This window comes from Homalodisca vitripennis, chromosome 6 (genome assembly GCF_021130785.1).
Source record: "Homalodisca vitripennis isolate AUS2020 chromosome 6, UT_GWSS_2.1, whole genome shotgun sequence".
Lineage (NCBI taxonomy): Eukaryota > Metazoa > Arthropoda > Insecta > Hemiptera > Cicadellidae > Homalodisca > Homalodisca vitripennis.
In genome coordinates this window covers 113,726,981-113,742,797 of record NC_060212.1, presented here as the reverse complement: position 1 = coordinate 113,742,797, position 15,817 = coordinate 113,726,981, and the positions used below count along the sequence as shown (strand labels likewise).

At 39.5% G+C, this 15,817-nt stretch overlaps 1 protein-coding gene across 7 annotated transcripts in view; it reads right to left on the bottom strand.

Moving 5' to 3' along the window:
• Nucleotides 1-247: 247 nt before the first annotated feature.
• Nucleotides 248-15,817, bottom strand: part of LOC124364743 (homeotic protein spalt-major-like) — a 151,059-nt gene continuing 135,489 nt past the window's right edge. For 2 of the 7 annotated variants that reach the window (XM_046820445.1, XM_046820447.1), the window contains exons 2-7: nucleotides 11,588-14,686; nucleotides 10,852-10,985; nucleotides 5,539-5,833; nucleotides 4,830-4,975; nucleotides 3,676-3,849; nucleotides 248-2,565 (exon numbers count right to left, since the gene is read on the bottom strand). In XM_046820445.1, coding sequence (XP_046676401.1) covers nucleotides 2,314-2,565; nucleotides 3,676-3,849; nucleotides 4,830-4,975; nucleotides 5,539-5,833; nucleotides 10,852-10,985; nucleotides 11,588-14,686 — 4,100 coding nt within the window. In that variant the 3' untranslated portion in view covers nucleotides 248-2,313. Of the gene's footprint in view, nucleotides 2,566-3,675; nucleotides 3,850-4,829; nucleotides 4,976-5,538; nucleotides 5,834-10,851; nucleotides 10,986-11,587; nucleotides 14,693-15,817 lie in introns of all 7 variants that reach the window. The other 5 variants (XM_046820450.1, XM_046820444.1, XM_046820446.1 and 2 more) reach the window with 5 other exon arrangements.

Below are 15,817 nucleotides of genomic sequence, written 5' to 3'. Positions count from 1 at the left end.
ATCAGAGAACAGGAGCCCTCAAATCTCTTAGGTTTCTGTAAAAGTGTCAGATTCTGAGGGTTTAAAACTTTAGTAAGGGAGATGAATAGGTCCTTTCACAACTATGTGCGGAATCTACAACTCCTTCCCTCCAAAAAAAAAAGGAATCCACTCTTTGGCTCAGCCCCTCCAAAACAATTTTTTATATACAGCACCGTAAGGAGCATAATCTACCAAACAGTAAATAGGAGTAATGAAACAAAACATCTACGGTGTGTGATAACTTAAATATTTAATAGTTTTCATATAAGGTTCTTATGTATAACATGATAAAAACTCTTGATTTGTTTGTGCAAAACTACTCTGTTGTGTTGATATTGCGTTAAGCTGACAGTCCCGAGTCCGTAACAAATGCTTAACATTTACAATGACCTACAAACAAATTATCTTAGCTATACACAATTTGGTTTGCGATACAATATAAATAAATATACAAATAATGTTGTACAAAATTAATACAATCTTCCACTAACAGCAAATGTACTTTTGATTGTGTTTACGTTTAAAAGTAATCTAGAGGATTCTGACTTCAGTACAATATTGTTTATTAAAAAATGCGCATTTGTATTATATTAAAAATGAAGTTATAACGCGTTTGATACCGAAGGGCGTATAGTGTTGTATGATCACACTTATAATTGTACACAATGCGCCACTTGGTACCCAAAGCGTTATATCAAGTTGCTCCTTATATAACTTACATACATTATTATTATATAATTTTTAAAATTTATATTAAAAATTAAAACTACAGATATTAAATGCAATAAAAATAATTTTATTAAAAAACCGACTTAACGCTTCTCAACCGTAACATTTACTTTGTTTAGGATGAAAAGTTTCTACTATTCTGCTGATCAAAATCCTCTAATCCCATTTAAATGCAAAAATATAGGTGCTGAATTGTTTTACTACGTCACTTTCAGTCCAAAAGGTTTTATAAATAAATATTTTGTTTTGAAACAAATCTTTATACAACAATGCTTTATTATTAAAAGTGAAAATTAAATATAAAACCCAACATAACACTTTTACTACAAAGAAACAACCTCCAAGAACAACTAAGTAAACAAATATGACTAAAAACGCCAATCAACAAAGCCCAAGTGTAAATTAATTTACAAAAGGGAGCTAATAAAACTCTAATTAAATTTATAATATAACTTAATTTTCGCTTGAAAATTTACTAAAACAGCCTTTAAAATGCTTCAATATACTGAGTATAAAATACACACAAAATGTTTAAAATAATTTGATAAAATAGAACATTGATGGACAATGAGTCTGATACAGTTATTTCTGCAATTTAGATTGTTTCTGTACAATGCAGTAGGATCTGTTTGTTGGATATTTTTCTGATTTTACAGCATGAAAATGATATGCTTATAATATAGTTGAGATCATAACCTACAGTGTTAGCCATCATCGTGTTTAGCCTCATAACGAAACTCGTTTGGAATAATTATAATAGCGTTCAGAACAGTTTCTTATTCCAAAAGGCCAGTTTAATAAATATATTGACAACAGTTATCCAAACACAAAGTAGGGCACTATGTACACTAACAAAACGAGGGCAATATAAAGTAAACTGACGAACATTAGGTAACAACAGCGACAGACGTCAACTGATTGGAAAATAGCAGCTTCAATCAGAATAAATATGTAACACCAAATATATAAATATACTTACAGACACACATTTCACACGTAATAAAAAACAGTTACATAGTAATCTACAAATAAAATGCTAACAATCGATACATGTTGATGCTGCTTGTCTTTTGTGTATTTACAATTAACCTATCGATATATTTATAAGGACATACATATGGACGCTACAATTTCAGCTCAAATATTCTTTATACAGCAAACCGAACAATATTATATATTTATACAACACTTCTCAAATAAGTTAAAAAATTAAAAAATAAATAGTCCGTCGGATAAATAATATCACTCGATTAAAATTAAATAACCAAAGTTATTCACCAGGTCGGAAATAAATACAATGGAAACAGCACAGAGTTTTAGTGCGGGAAATATCACAGGTGAACGAACGAATGTGGGGCCAACTAAACTAACGACCGGCAACCGAACAACCGGTCCGACAACCGAACAACCGGTTCGACAACACCGAGACACCCATACATAGTCTTGTTCCTCATGCTTGGTTATCCTCTAAAAGACTAGTTTCAAAATAGGAACATTTCAACCAATCTGAAGTCTCTGCCCTGTCAGATACGTCTAAGTAAACTGGGCCGGGGGTAGGGGCCATCATGCAGCCAGTCCCTCACCCCTGGTCACATGAGGTGGGGACTGACACTCCTCGGGGGCTCCGTGTGGGGGCTTGCGCTCATAGTGAAGATCCCACAGTGGAGGTGTACGGGGTGATGCCATCGGCTGCTTCTCGGACCCTGGAGACCCTGGTTTCATCTCGCTGGGCAGACTGGCGCCGTATCCACCGAACCCCAACAGCCCATTGGTCATGTTACTACCCACGTTCTGGATGACAGAGATCTCATTTAGCTGAAACACCATGGTTCTGGTCAGTCCAAAATTTGCACCGAAATATATTGGTATTTCTTTATTAGCTGTGAAATGTAATTAATAATTAACAAATATAAGTATTTGAATGTTGCAAATGTATAGAAGACATTCTCAAATACCATATGTTCGTACCATACGTACGTACTATAAGTACCATATGTATGTACCATACGTACTTACCAATGAACCCAACCCATGGTACTTATTGTCATAATATTCTTAGCCTCCAATTGACAATCAATGTTCAAAAACAATGAGTTCATCAGTGCACATACATTGTCTCTTCAATTGTACTCATCAGTCCGTCAAGGGTCTTAATGTATTTTGCTTTTAGGCAATTCAAGGTGCAAAGAACAAAATCTATAGTTTCGATCTTGAAACACTATTACACCAGCTTATTTGTGATTCTATGAATTTTGAGTGATCATAATTCAAACCATGAAAATGTCAACCGTGATTGATTTATGATTCAAAAGAAAAACTGGACAACACCCTGACTAAAACTTCCAGTGATCAACAAAAATGAATACTGATGATCTAGGATTTTTTTTACAGGAAACTGGATAACAGTTGCAAATAATTTGACAGAGCAAAAACCTCAGTGAGTACAAATCAAATGGAAACCCCCATAATTTCTTAAATGCTAGTTGTAAAACTGTTTCTTCAACTGTCACATACACAATATTACAACTCATGCAAAGTGTGTATGGGGTATAAAAGTAAATAAACTCCAGTAATAAGGCAATATATATATATATATATAATATTGGATTGGCACATAGTACACTGGAAAGATACAAATCTGTCACAGCAAGCTGTCGTAGCAATTCATAGGAATTGTGGTATTTGGAATACTGGAAGGTTGATGGAATCAAGTTTCCAGTATCAAATTCGATCTGTATGCCACAGAAAATGATCAATGATCAGGATTTCTTTACAATGCTCCAAAATATTTACAAGGTTAGCCCTTCAAAAGTTTTGAGTTGCCCCTCACCTCCAATTTTGAGGAAGCAGGGGCTAATTTTGAAATTCATAAAAAAACTTCCTTCCTCATGTGATTTTATTGCATATGCATGAAAATTACCGTACCTTCTGTTGCATTCCATTAAGGAACGGGGCTGGAAGGTAGGGGTAGAAAAGATCGGGTCTCCTGTGAAGGAAATCTGAATCCTTGGGAGTGATCGGGAGCGGAGGCAAGTCCAGGGACATGCGTCGGCCACGCCTTGATGCCCCGTTGGTCCACATATGTGTGCCCATATGTACCTGAACACACAACCACAAATCACTTTAAATTGATATCAAACATGTAAATCAGTAATTCAAAAGACATCTTTAAGTAGGGAAATTCCTACAAACAATATATCTATAGGTCACTTTTACTGGTGAGATTTTAATGTTACATATACCATTCAAGGTATCCACATCGTCATCATCAAAACTTTGGGAAGACGAATGGGGGGGTTCCAGGGACACTGTCCCAGAACATGTGGGGGGTCCTCCCCCAGAAAATTTTTGAAATACTGTGACCTTGAAATGACGTTTGAATATTAATTTAAATTCAAAATCTTACAAGCAGGTTTCTCATTGAAACAATTTGTTATTGGTCTGAAAACATGTCTAAAAATACAATTGAAAACTCGTACTAAATATATATATATATATATATATATATATATATATACCGTATATATATATATATATGTATTAAATAAAACCTTATTATCAGGTTTTAATTTGCTTTATTTTATACACCCTTCTGTTATTAAATGTGGTCTATCAGATTACAATATAACTTTAAAATTGTAGACTTGTCTCTCTTTACAGTATACTTTAACAATCCAAATTGAACCCTCGCCTAAGCAGGTTTACTGGAACTGAAACAACCCCAAAGTGTTATAAAATTTTGGGGAGGAGGCTAAAACTGACTTCAAATATTGGGGGGGGGGAAGTGTTCCTCATGTTCCCTATGGTGGTGATGCCCTTGGTTCAAGGTGTGATAATATTATCTAATAGAACATTTCAAGTTCAAACTAGCAACACTATCAGAAATGGAAAAATATCTCAGAAAACAACAAAATGAAAATGGTGGGATAAGACTTATCACTACATGTTTAAAAGTAAAAGAAATCATGATTAATTTAATATTAATTTCAAGCAAAGATCAGATAAACAAGTTTTTAAACTTTACTTATATAAAAGAATCAGCAACGTAGAAACATTAACTAATCAATAAAACCATATACCTTGAGATTGCCCTTGGTGGTGAAAGCCTTGTGGCAAATCGTGCAACGGAACGGTTTATCGCCAGTGTGTGTTCTCATGTGGATCTGCAACGCCGACGATGACGAGAAGTTCTTATTGCAAACATGGCACAAGTGTTTTGGCAAGCCTAAAACACACACACGCGCACCAACGTGCGGTTACAAGCAGCACACAGTTTACTGTAGAGTGCGCTCTTTGCGCACAACGCAGGTTCACTCGGTTAGGTTAGGTTAGGTTCGGTTCAGGATTGCCAAATCACTGGAACCATATTATCGAGCAAAAGCGAGGCTAAATTACCACTAAAAAGCAGTTAGTGTAAAACATGAATTAAATCAATGTAAAATATGTCTGAGGTAATTTACTAATTTGTGGTTCGAAAAATGAGAATTTACTAATGAATAAAAAATATTGTAATTCCTATTCTCTATAAACGTAAGAAAAGTTTTAATAGCTTCTTAAATGAGTGAACTTAAATCAATAAAAATATAATAGTTAAGGACAATAAACAAAACAAAAATGGAATTCAGGTGAATGATGGATAAACAATCTTAGAACAAATTTTTCCTAGAACATAAAATTGACTAGTTTAAGGAAATACATGCTGAACATTAATATGTTACAAACAAAATTATGTTAAAAGCCCGCCTCTTTGAAAAATTTAAGCATGACCGACAGATTCAATGTACTCACTTGGTTGTCGCTTGGGTATGGGCAGGATGGCTTCTTCTGGGGGAGACCTCTTGATCGGTTGTGGAGGTGGAGGGTGTGGAGGCTGGTGGTGGTGTGGGGGTTCTTTGGGTGGCTGCGGAAGCGGGGGCTGTGGCGGAGGGGGATGAGGAGGTTCCACGCTCATAGCCCGAGGAACGCTCAGATCTCGACTCTCTGAGCTGGTGTTGCTGGTCTCGTCCTGAGGACTCTTCTGCTCAAACAGGTGTGAGGGCATGTCTCGGATCTTGTGGGTCAACATGTGTTGCTTCATGTTCCCCTGCGTACATGCAGTAAACTGATTAATTGCTCGACACACGTCACATGTTAACACATATTCACATAACACATATAATCCAGACAGGTACAGCTCATACTCATAGATGAGGTGTACTAGGCCCCTAGAGGAAGCTGACACACTCAGTGGTTTAGGAAGTATGTAATAACAATACCCTCCATAAATGGGGGGTCGGGATCTTTCCCCAGGAAAATAATATGTTCTAGCTTTGTTTGTCATTCATAATTTTGTGGGGGCTTGGGCCCCTAAGAGCCCCCCCACTGCCCCCATGCCTAGAACCTATACATTTGCGGTAATGTATAAAAGTATCCGTGCTGTTCAAAGTACAACACATTAAATTCTAGAGATATAAGTGGAAATTGCATTATCGCTTTGATAGTTCAAGACAAAAATACTTACACAGTATGCTCACCTCTGACAGGTAATGTAATGGTAAAATAAATATGGCATACTTGTTTTTATTTAAAAGTGCAAAGAGGTTAACAATACTGTTTTGAGTTCACATTAAATTTGATCACAATTTCCCTGACAATTGGATTATTAATCCCTCTGTTAAGGATCGATACCTTAAAAGACACGTCATTCATTCTATAAATCAGTTATGTCACGTTGGTTTGGACTGTTACAAAAATGATATAATCGTGGTTCTTCTTACATATCTTTTAGATATTCTAGAAAGGTGTACTTCATACCTTGTAATATGTTTAATGAATAGTTGACATGGCTGCTATTACAAATGACTGCAAACAAAAGTGTGGATTTTGATGTAGAGGTATTTTTTTGTGTAATAATAAGGTATAATAGAGACGTCATACTGTCGTAACCCTAGTAATAATAACAGCACACTACAAATAAATTCTAAATCATTGATTTTTCAAACTAAAAAGTGCTATGTCTAAATCAATAAATAAAAGCTAAGTAGTATAATCACATAACGTTTGTGCTATTTTAAACAATACAATGTTAGTATTTTATTGGTTCTTATGTTTTGATTTTTTCAAAACTATTCTGTATTATGTACACGAAATGTTGTATTTAAAAGGGATATGGGAGGATTTTGTAAATTCTACATGTAACAACAGACTGGCTAAATTAAATGATGCAGAACAAAAGACTGGATGAAAATAAAACAACAGTTCTGGCCCCATAGAATAACAATTACTAAATATACAACTACCGGTTAATACACCAAACTGCAATTAATGTAATCCATGTGGCAATTGAATTTGCATTTACTCTGCATAATAGTTTAACTCATGGATTTGGTTAGTTAAATTAACCGACAGTTATAAGGATCTGTAAAACACACCCGAAAAATCTATAAAATCCAAATCTTCCAATCTGTAAACAATGAGATTTAAAGCTTCCTTTCCATGAGTGTACTTTAAAGCGTCTTGAAAATCATAACCTCAATTAAGTTTTAATTTGTGAAAAGTAATGTAGTAATTAAGTGATTTCTTATAATCTGAGTATGAACCCTTTCTTCAAAGCATTATGAAATAAGATACATTGTTTATTATTGAATTTCGATAAGGTTAAAAATAAAATCGAAACACAAATATGTCAGTAGCTTATTCATCATAAATAAGTAAAGAAATTTAAATAAAATTATAATTTGAGACAAAATAAAACAAGTAAAGAGGAACTTAAAAATACAAAACATATAAATAGTTACTCAGACAAATAGCAAAATCCTTTTTTCTCATCATGTTTCATTTTAAATTCAACTTTCTCATCAATGTTTATTTTAAAGTGATACGTTTTTATTATATTACAGGTTTTTATTTTAAATAACAATTTAAATTATAGAACTATCAAACAAATGAGCAAAGATTAATTTGTTGTAATTCATTGCACAAAACTTCTTACAAAGTCTACTGGATTGTATTGGAGCTGTAGCACACATAAAAGCAATATTAGTTATTTTAGTAATCACAGTTAATTCCAATTAGAGAGGAACAGTACATTTCTGGACAAAGATGCAATTTAGGGGGTTTAAATTTCTGATTCTATTATATTTTCCTGTATTTTTTTATACGTTAGTTTATATTATGTTTATTGTGTAGTGAGAAATGTAGCTAATACAAATTCATGTAATAAAAATGTGTGTAAAATTAACCCTTTTAACAGCGATGTCTGTATTATACAGATGTGCACTTTTTATTATTTTACTGGCCACCTATTTTACCAAATATATTAGTTCGTAAGTCTTTGAATTTGTTTTTTGATTGCGTTCTTTTTTTTACCGCTTGATTCATGTTTATTTTATATTATTGAATGATGATCATAATGATAGCTTTTAAGCTGTTCACATAATTCATACGTAAAGTATAATAGGATTTCCGAAATTTACGATCGTTGTACATTATAAATTGTATAACACAACGTTTCAAAGATTGGAATCTGTCCTCTTCATCAGGTGGGGATCCTCTTTGAAACGTTGTGTCATAGGTTTTGCAACATATAACGATGGCAAATGTCCGAAATCCTGTTATCCTTTCATACATAGTCTAAAATGGCTTGGATAAAGAATGGACTATAAATTCAGGGTGAGCTCTTGAAGGTAATGAGTGAAAGCGTTATAAACCAAATTTAGAAAAATAATGAATTATTTTGTTTTTGACAAAAAAACGAATAAAAGTTTAAATGAAAATATGATTTTCTCTGGAAATAAATTCTTCAGGCGTGAATTCGGCCATAAATACACATCCGGGGCAATAAAAATGAAAAATTTCGCAGCGAAAACTAATGAACACTTCACAAAGCAAAAATCCACGGCGATATATCCCGCGGAAGGAGGATTAGCCCAGCGACACCGGTGTCAAAGCGCGAGTTGGCGATAAGCGCGCATGTTATTAAATGGGACCAATTAAAAGTAGCATGCGCTCTCAGCTGCGGAGACAAAGGGGCGCTGCCATCTCTAAATAAACCCGTCAGCGGGAAAATAATAGCGAAGCGCGCGTCGCGAGTACCGCGCGGGGAGGCGTCAGTCATAGTTTGGGCGGGGGCCAGCTATGTGGCTAATTTCAGAAGACCACTTATTGCAATGTGTCATGCAAACAAATAGTGCTATTGTCACCCCTCCACCGCACGCACACACACGCGCACGCACGCGCATCGCATCGTACTCGGGGTTACCTCCCACTCCCAGTCTTTAAAATTCAATAATTTTTATATTCCGATAAAACACGCGACGATTATTAACATAAAAAAATACTTGAGTTTATTTAACGTATCATATAATTACTTTGAATTTGCTGTTATAACGAACTTTGTGACACTGCAACGCCTGCATTATTTTCACTGCAATATTCACGTTTGTGTTTCAATATTGCGTCACAACAATTGCAGGCATTTCAGTTTCGATGAAAAATCCACAATATAGTGCATTTAATAGTAATAATATTAAAACTACGATATAGCTTTTAGATAAATAATGTTTTAAAATTCTGAGCATATAATTTAAACACGTTCACGATGTTTATTTGCCGTCGAATTTTTCAATAATAATGGCAAAAACCGTGATCGGTTATTTTACGTCGAACGTCTATGTGTACCGAAAAAGGTATGGAGGCTTCGAAATGTTGTACAAAAATAATTATTTCATTATGTTTTTTAAATTGTTCACCGTGTATTCCAAGGGGCAGCTACAAAATTAATTTACCTTAAAAATTATCAATCGTGTGCTCGACGGGGTAAATAATAGTTCTAAGGTATTTATTTAAGCGCGATCAAATTTTACAAACCATCAAGACAGGTAAACAATAAAAACGCAATAATGAATTTCATATCAATGTGTACCCCATCGGGCGCACGACGTACTTAAAAAAAAGCCTGTGTCTACCCGATCTGGTACACGATGGTAGTTGTGAAAGAACGCGTGTACCCGATGGAGTACACGCTGAACGTGTTAAAGCAATTAACCGATTTAAAGTACTATATGGCATTTGAATCAAACTGCTGAATTTTGAATAATAATACTCTTTGTAGCTAAATTCATAAAAAGTTTCGTAATGTAACTCAAAATTAATTATAAGTCTACAGTATTCGATATTTATGTCTATTAAAAACACAAAAGTATTGCTATTTTCGAGTGTTTTGTGATATTTCTAGACCTGACTACTAGCTGGTTGTTGTCAAGTAAGTTTGAGTTTATCCCCGATAAGAACAATGTTAAACTTCAAGCACCTTTGTCCCCGTCATCAAGGACGTAGCCAGCGATGGGGTACAAGTGGTCCGGACCCCCCCCCTCAATTTTCAATATTTTCAGTTACTTTTCTAATAAACGATTATTGTTATTTAATTAATTCAGTATTACTGATATGTACTGCTGAAAGAGCGTTCTCAACAAAGAAACGGGTCAAGAACTCTTATAGGAAAAAAATAAGGCCCTACTCTCTGTCCACTACGGGAAAATATAAATTGTCTGGTTTCCCCCTCCCCACATTTCCCCATTTTTTCCTGGCTACATTCTTGCCCGTAATTTTTAATCGTAGCGGATGGAAGATGTCTCGATTTAAAGACAGTCAATAAGCCCCCAAACGCGTTTCAGCTTTACTCCTAAAGCTTGTAATTTTTTGGTATTAAAACTGTGAAGTTCGAAAAGTATGAGATTTTAAAATATTTAAAAACTAAAAAGCGTTAGGCTGTACATTAATTATGCCTTTAAAATGAGACATCTTCCATAATTATATACTAAAAGTAAAGTAGTAAAAGTGGGATGGGTCTATAACCAATGGAACAATCCTCGTGTATTTATTACCATCTAACATGTACCCTGTGATATAAATCAATTTTAGTACTACGTTTTCAGAGAGGTGTTAGAAGAATTGTAAGTGAGTGTAAGAAATTAAAAATGCAGCAAAGTACGATAGTCTGGGTGCGTAGAAGAAGAGATAAAGGAGGGGTGTGAAACGAGAGGCGGAAATTGCGGAGAGAAGAATCGGAATCTTATATTTAGTTCGGTGATCTGAAGGATCAGGAACCGGGTTGTGCCCTACCTTGGTGGAGAATCCTCGGTCGCAGATGGTGCACTTGAAGGGTCGCTCCTTGGTGTGGCTCCTGTAGTGGATCTCCAAGGCCGAGTTGCAGGCGAACGTCTTGAAGCAGATGTTACAAGTCGTGTTGCCCCGCACTGCACAAACAAGATATGTGAACAGTCTGACAACCCATCGGCAGACATCAACAATGTGGACATACTCTTTACCGCCAGAAATACACATAAAATTGTGGTGGCTGTTGGCGTTGGCAGACACAACGTCGCATTACAATAGCGGTAGGTACGGCTATCTATAGACTGTGCGCATTAAAATGTCAATGCATGATCGTCAGGACCAGATTGAAGTGCCGTGCCGTGTGAGTGCGTGCATGCTTGAACTCCGGCCAGATTAAACACTACAGGGAGATCACTTCCAAACCCGACCTCAGGTGCTCGGCCATGCATTTATTCTAGAGCCTCTCAGAAAATTGCTGGATGATTCACTCAAATCTAAAGATCATCGTGCACTTTGATTGCCTTTGACATTGATTTGACTTGGCATCAACGGATACATTATTTTAAGGTTAAACTTCTGGATACGAACAACATGAATTTCCGTCCGAAGTGCTTTAAGAGACATTGCCGTGTTACCCACGATCAAAGGTGGATTCGCCTGTGACCTAGATCAGATTTGGAAGTGGTGAGCAAAGTCCGCGTCTACAGCTAACACAACACAGGGCCTGGGATTGATGGCGTACCTGCGGGTCCCACCGCCAGTCCCATGGGGCTGAAGGCCGTGGACGTTAGTACGGAAGAGGTGAGAGACGAGAGCGCCGAGGTCGGCAGCAGACCGAACCCCGAGAAGACTCCAGGGCCCGGAGCTGAGGTTCTGGGCGTGAGATCCAGGGCTCCCAGAGAATTGGACTCGGAGGCGGCCGGACTCGGAGCTCGCTGCGACGACAGTGGGCGGGAGAGGTGGAGAGGGTGGAGGTGGGGGGATGGAGTCAGATGCCCCTCCGACCCGCTAGGACTCGAACCCGGTGGCGACTTTTCACCGTTCACTGTAATAGGGGTGAACGCTGTGTTATTGCACAATTCCTGATTTTGGTTTAAGAGTGATTGACTATGTTGAGCTATTGTGGTAATGGTACGGACTTGATTTTCGAGGGCTGCTAGTGAGGTAGAAAAAGAAGGCAAGCCGGGTAAAGGACTAATTCTACTGGTATGGCCGTCGTCCGGGAACTCCGGCTCGTCTTTGGGAGGGGGACCACAGACGCGCCTGTCGCCAGTGTCCGCAGGCTTGGGCAGGAATGGGTCGGGCAGGGGCAGGAAGGGTCCGGACGGAGCGGAAGGGACCGGGGGTAGGTAATCTCTGATCTCGGCCGCCTGGATCTGCTCGGGAGTCAAGTCAGTGGGCTCGCCCGTGTGCAGGCGGATGTGTTGCTGTAGAACGAGCCCATTGGTGAACTTTTTGTGGCACACAGGACACTGGTGCAGGACTCTCATGGGTGGCTTTATCCTGTGCACCCCCATGTGAGTTTTCAGATTGCCTTTGGTCGTGAAAGCTCTTCCACAGATCTTACACCGGAAGGGCCTCTCGCCCGTATGAGTCCTGTAATGCATCTGCAAAGCACTTTTACAAGAAAGAACGCGATGACATATTACACACTGGTTAGGATCGGTTAACTTGTGCTCTATATTATCAACCAACTGCTGCAGTTTGGATGTTTCAGAGGTTTTAGTAACTTCTATTAGACTTTCCCAAGAGTTATCAGTGCTCCCGGGACGGGGTAAGAGGTTGGTGTACAGGGCGGGATCTTTGGACGGATCGATATCGACGGGAGTCGAGGAGAAGGCTCTAGGATTCTGTAGGCTGCCGGAGGAAGTACTACTGGGTGGGGAGTGAACGATGCTGGGGAAGGGGAAGGGAGGTAGGCGTTGATCGGTTGAAAAATTAAAGTGTCCAATATCAGACGTACTTTTGTTCGAGAGGTTTTCTGGCTGGTCTTGTAGACTGTCGTCGTGTTTGTCCATGGTCGGGCTCTCCCTGCTGCCCAGCAGGTCCTCGTTGCTGTACTTGCTGTCAGAGCTGCACTCCTCGTACGGCAGCGGCGAGTACCTCTCCGGCTCGGGCTCTCCTTCAGTCTCGGTCTTGGGCGACAATCGTTCTTCTATCTTCATGGGCTCTCCGGTCTCTGTCGTACACATGGTCAACGGGATCGGGCCGTCGTCTTCCGACATCTCTTTTTTAAAGTCACTGTTCTCCGACGGCGGTGGTGACGAGGAATGTGACGACAAGACGGGCTTGCTCAGGTTCTCCGGCAGATCTTGGTGGAGCTCCTGGCGAGGCCCGAACAGAGGGATGGGGAGGACGGGTTTGATCAGGGGTTGGTGGTGCGGGGGGATGACGAGGTCGTGCTGGGGGCGGAACATCGGTAGCCCTGTGGGAGGGAAGGGCGGGCTGCCCGGAAACTGATGGTGATGCGACTGTTGAGGGTGGTGTGGATGGTGCGGCGGGACTCCAGGCGGTAAACTCTGGTGAGCTCCCATCTGAGCCAGAAGGGGTGGATGATATTTGTCTAAGTGTTCGGGTACGGGATTCGGATTCATTTTGATGTGGGGGAATTTGGACGTGTGCCTCTGGAAATGCACTTTAAGGTTGCCCTTGGTGGTGAATCGGCTACCGCAAACATTGCACTTAAAGGGGCGCTCACCTGTGTGCGACCTGATATGGATTTGGAGGGCGGAGTCACTGCCGAACACCTTCCCGCAGTATCTGCATCGGTGCTTGAAGAACGGCTCGTTTCTGCCTCCCGTCTTGGAATCGTACGGTGACAAGGAATTTTTGCCTCCGTTTTTTCTAAATGCGAGTTCATCGGCCAAATTGTTGGCCAGCAGCCCTTGGCTGGCGTTGTCCAGAACCTCTTGCGCCCGGCGTTGCAACATTTCCAGCGTGTTGGGCTCGCTGGGCGAAGGTGGAGGGTCGAGGTTGGTAATGATCGAAGAAGCGAAACTAGACGATATAGAACAGGGCGGTAAACTGGGGGTGTGAACGGGAGGTGAAGTAGTTTGCGGTTTTGGGGCAGAAGTGGGCGTGGAGGGCTGGGGGTTGGAAGCGGGCACCGATTGTGTGGTCGGAGTCGAGACGGGCACCTCTTGCTTTACCGGGGTAGGGGTTCTGCTGGGCTTGGGTAGCGAGGGCGGGGGCGGAAGAGGGCTGACCGTGAGGGGCACGGGCAGGACGGGGGGTGGTGTAGGGCTGCCGTCTTTGGGCCGAGTGATCTGCAACTGCTGCTGGAGTTGCTGTATCAGGTTCAGTTGCATCATCTGTTGGTGCTGCAGAGTGTACAGAGTGGACTGTAGCACCGCCAACTCCTGCAGGGCTGCCGCGTTGTCGGTGTTGTTGGCCATCGCGGTAGCCGCGAACTGAGCCACAGCCACCTTGGTGTTCTGGAGGGCCTCCAGGGTGACATGCCCTGCAGCCGCTGCGGCCGGCAGCTGAAAGGGGAACCCGAGGGGCAATTCGGCTTCCGGAATATCCCCTTCCCCTTCCGTCTCCCCTTCTTCTATCGAGTTGTTGTTTTCTGCGTCTTGTCTCTGCCTGCGGACCTCTTCTTGTCTTTTACCTTCTTCCGGTATACTACCTTCCTCGTCTTCCTCGTCACCCGTTACCGGCATCTCTTCGTTCTCTCCGAATCCGGGACTGTCCACTAACTCTTTAGGAGGCAGGCAGTCTTTGCGGTGTTCCTCAGCTTCTTGGACGGTGGGGAACTCGGCGTTACAGTGCTCGCAGACATTGTCGTCTCTGGGAGTGCTGCTGCCGGCGTCGTCTTCGGAGTCTGTCATGGATCCTTCCCCTGCAACACAAACCGTATTACTTGAGGCTGCGTATCGTAGAAGTTCATCACCAAGCAACATACTAGTAGTGTATCATTTTGGCAACACTTGACCAATTATGTGTAGACATTAATAAGCGGCCTACACTCGTTACTTGGTTGCTTTTATCGAGCAGTTTAATTGTTTTTATCCGAACGAGAATTCGGTATTACAAGTTATTGAACTTAACTTATGATTTCAAATTATTAGTTACTTTAATGTCTTTTTGTTTTTTTTTGTTTTTTTTTTGTTTTTGTAAAGAATAAGCAGCAAGAAGTACTAACTATTTTTTGAGAATTAGAAAATGACAATGAATATGACGAAATTACGTGAAATATTTCTTTAAAGTGACGAGATTTGCTTAAGTGGCTTCAACATATAGGTTTGGCAATACCTATATATATATATATATATATTATATATATATATATATATATATATATATATTATATATATATATATATATATATATGTCGAATCGTTCAATAATAACAATCGAATAACGCGTGTAGGTCGGTTATTAAATTCTCCCTAATTACCACCATTGCATCGATATACACATACCCCCTTAAGAATAACGTTAAACCATCTTTTCGGCCTTAGTTTTAGTCATATAATTATGTAAGCTGTCTCATTATTAAGTATATTTTTTTTTAAAGAGACATCTTCCATTATAGTATGGTCAATAATAAATACGTTAAAGTGAATAAGGTTTATTGTTGTTCTTGTAGGACAAACTAAACATTGTTTCACCACAGCCGGCACTTATTCTTAAATTTATCGTTTCAAAGACGCAAAAGTAGTCAGGCAATAAAACAACAAATTAACAAGTTACTACAAGAGTAGTATATCTATATATAAATCGAAGAGAAGATTAATTTGCGTGAAAGACCCTCAACAATTTCACTGGAGCGGGAGACCCTTCCATATTCCAAATTTGAACGTAATATACGGACCGGGAAGAAAAATAGCCGCGCCCCAAACATAATAACAGAAATAGCCGTGCCAACCCCTCAGACATATGGGGCGGGAGATTTCCTACTATTTGGAATAAGTTTGTGTTATGCCCGAGCCGGGATATCCATAATGCTATATATAGACGTCTGAATAAT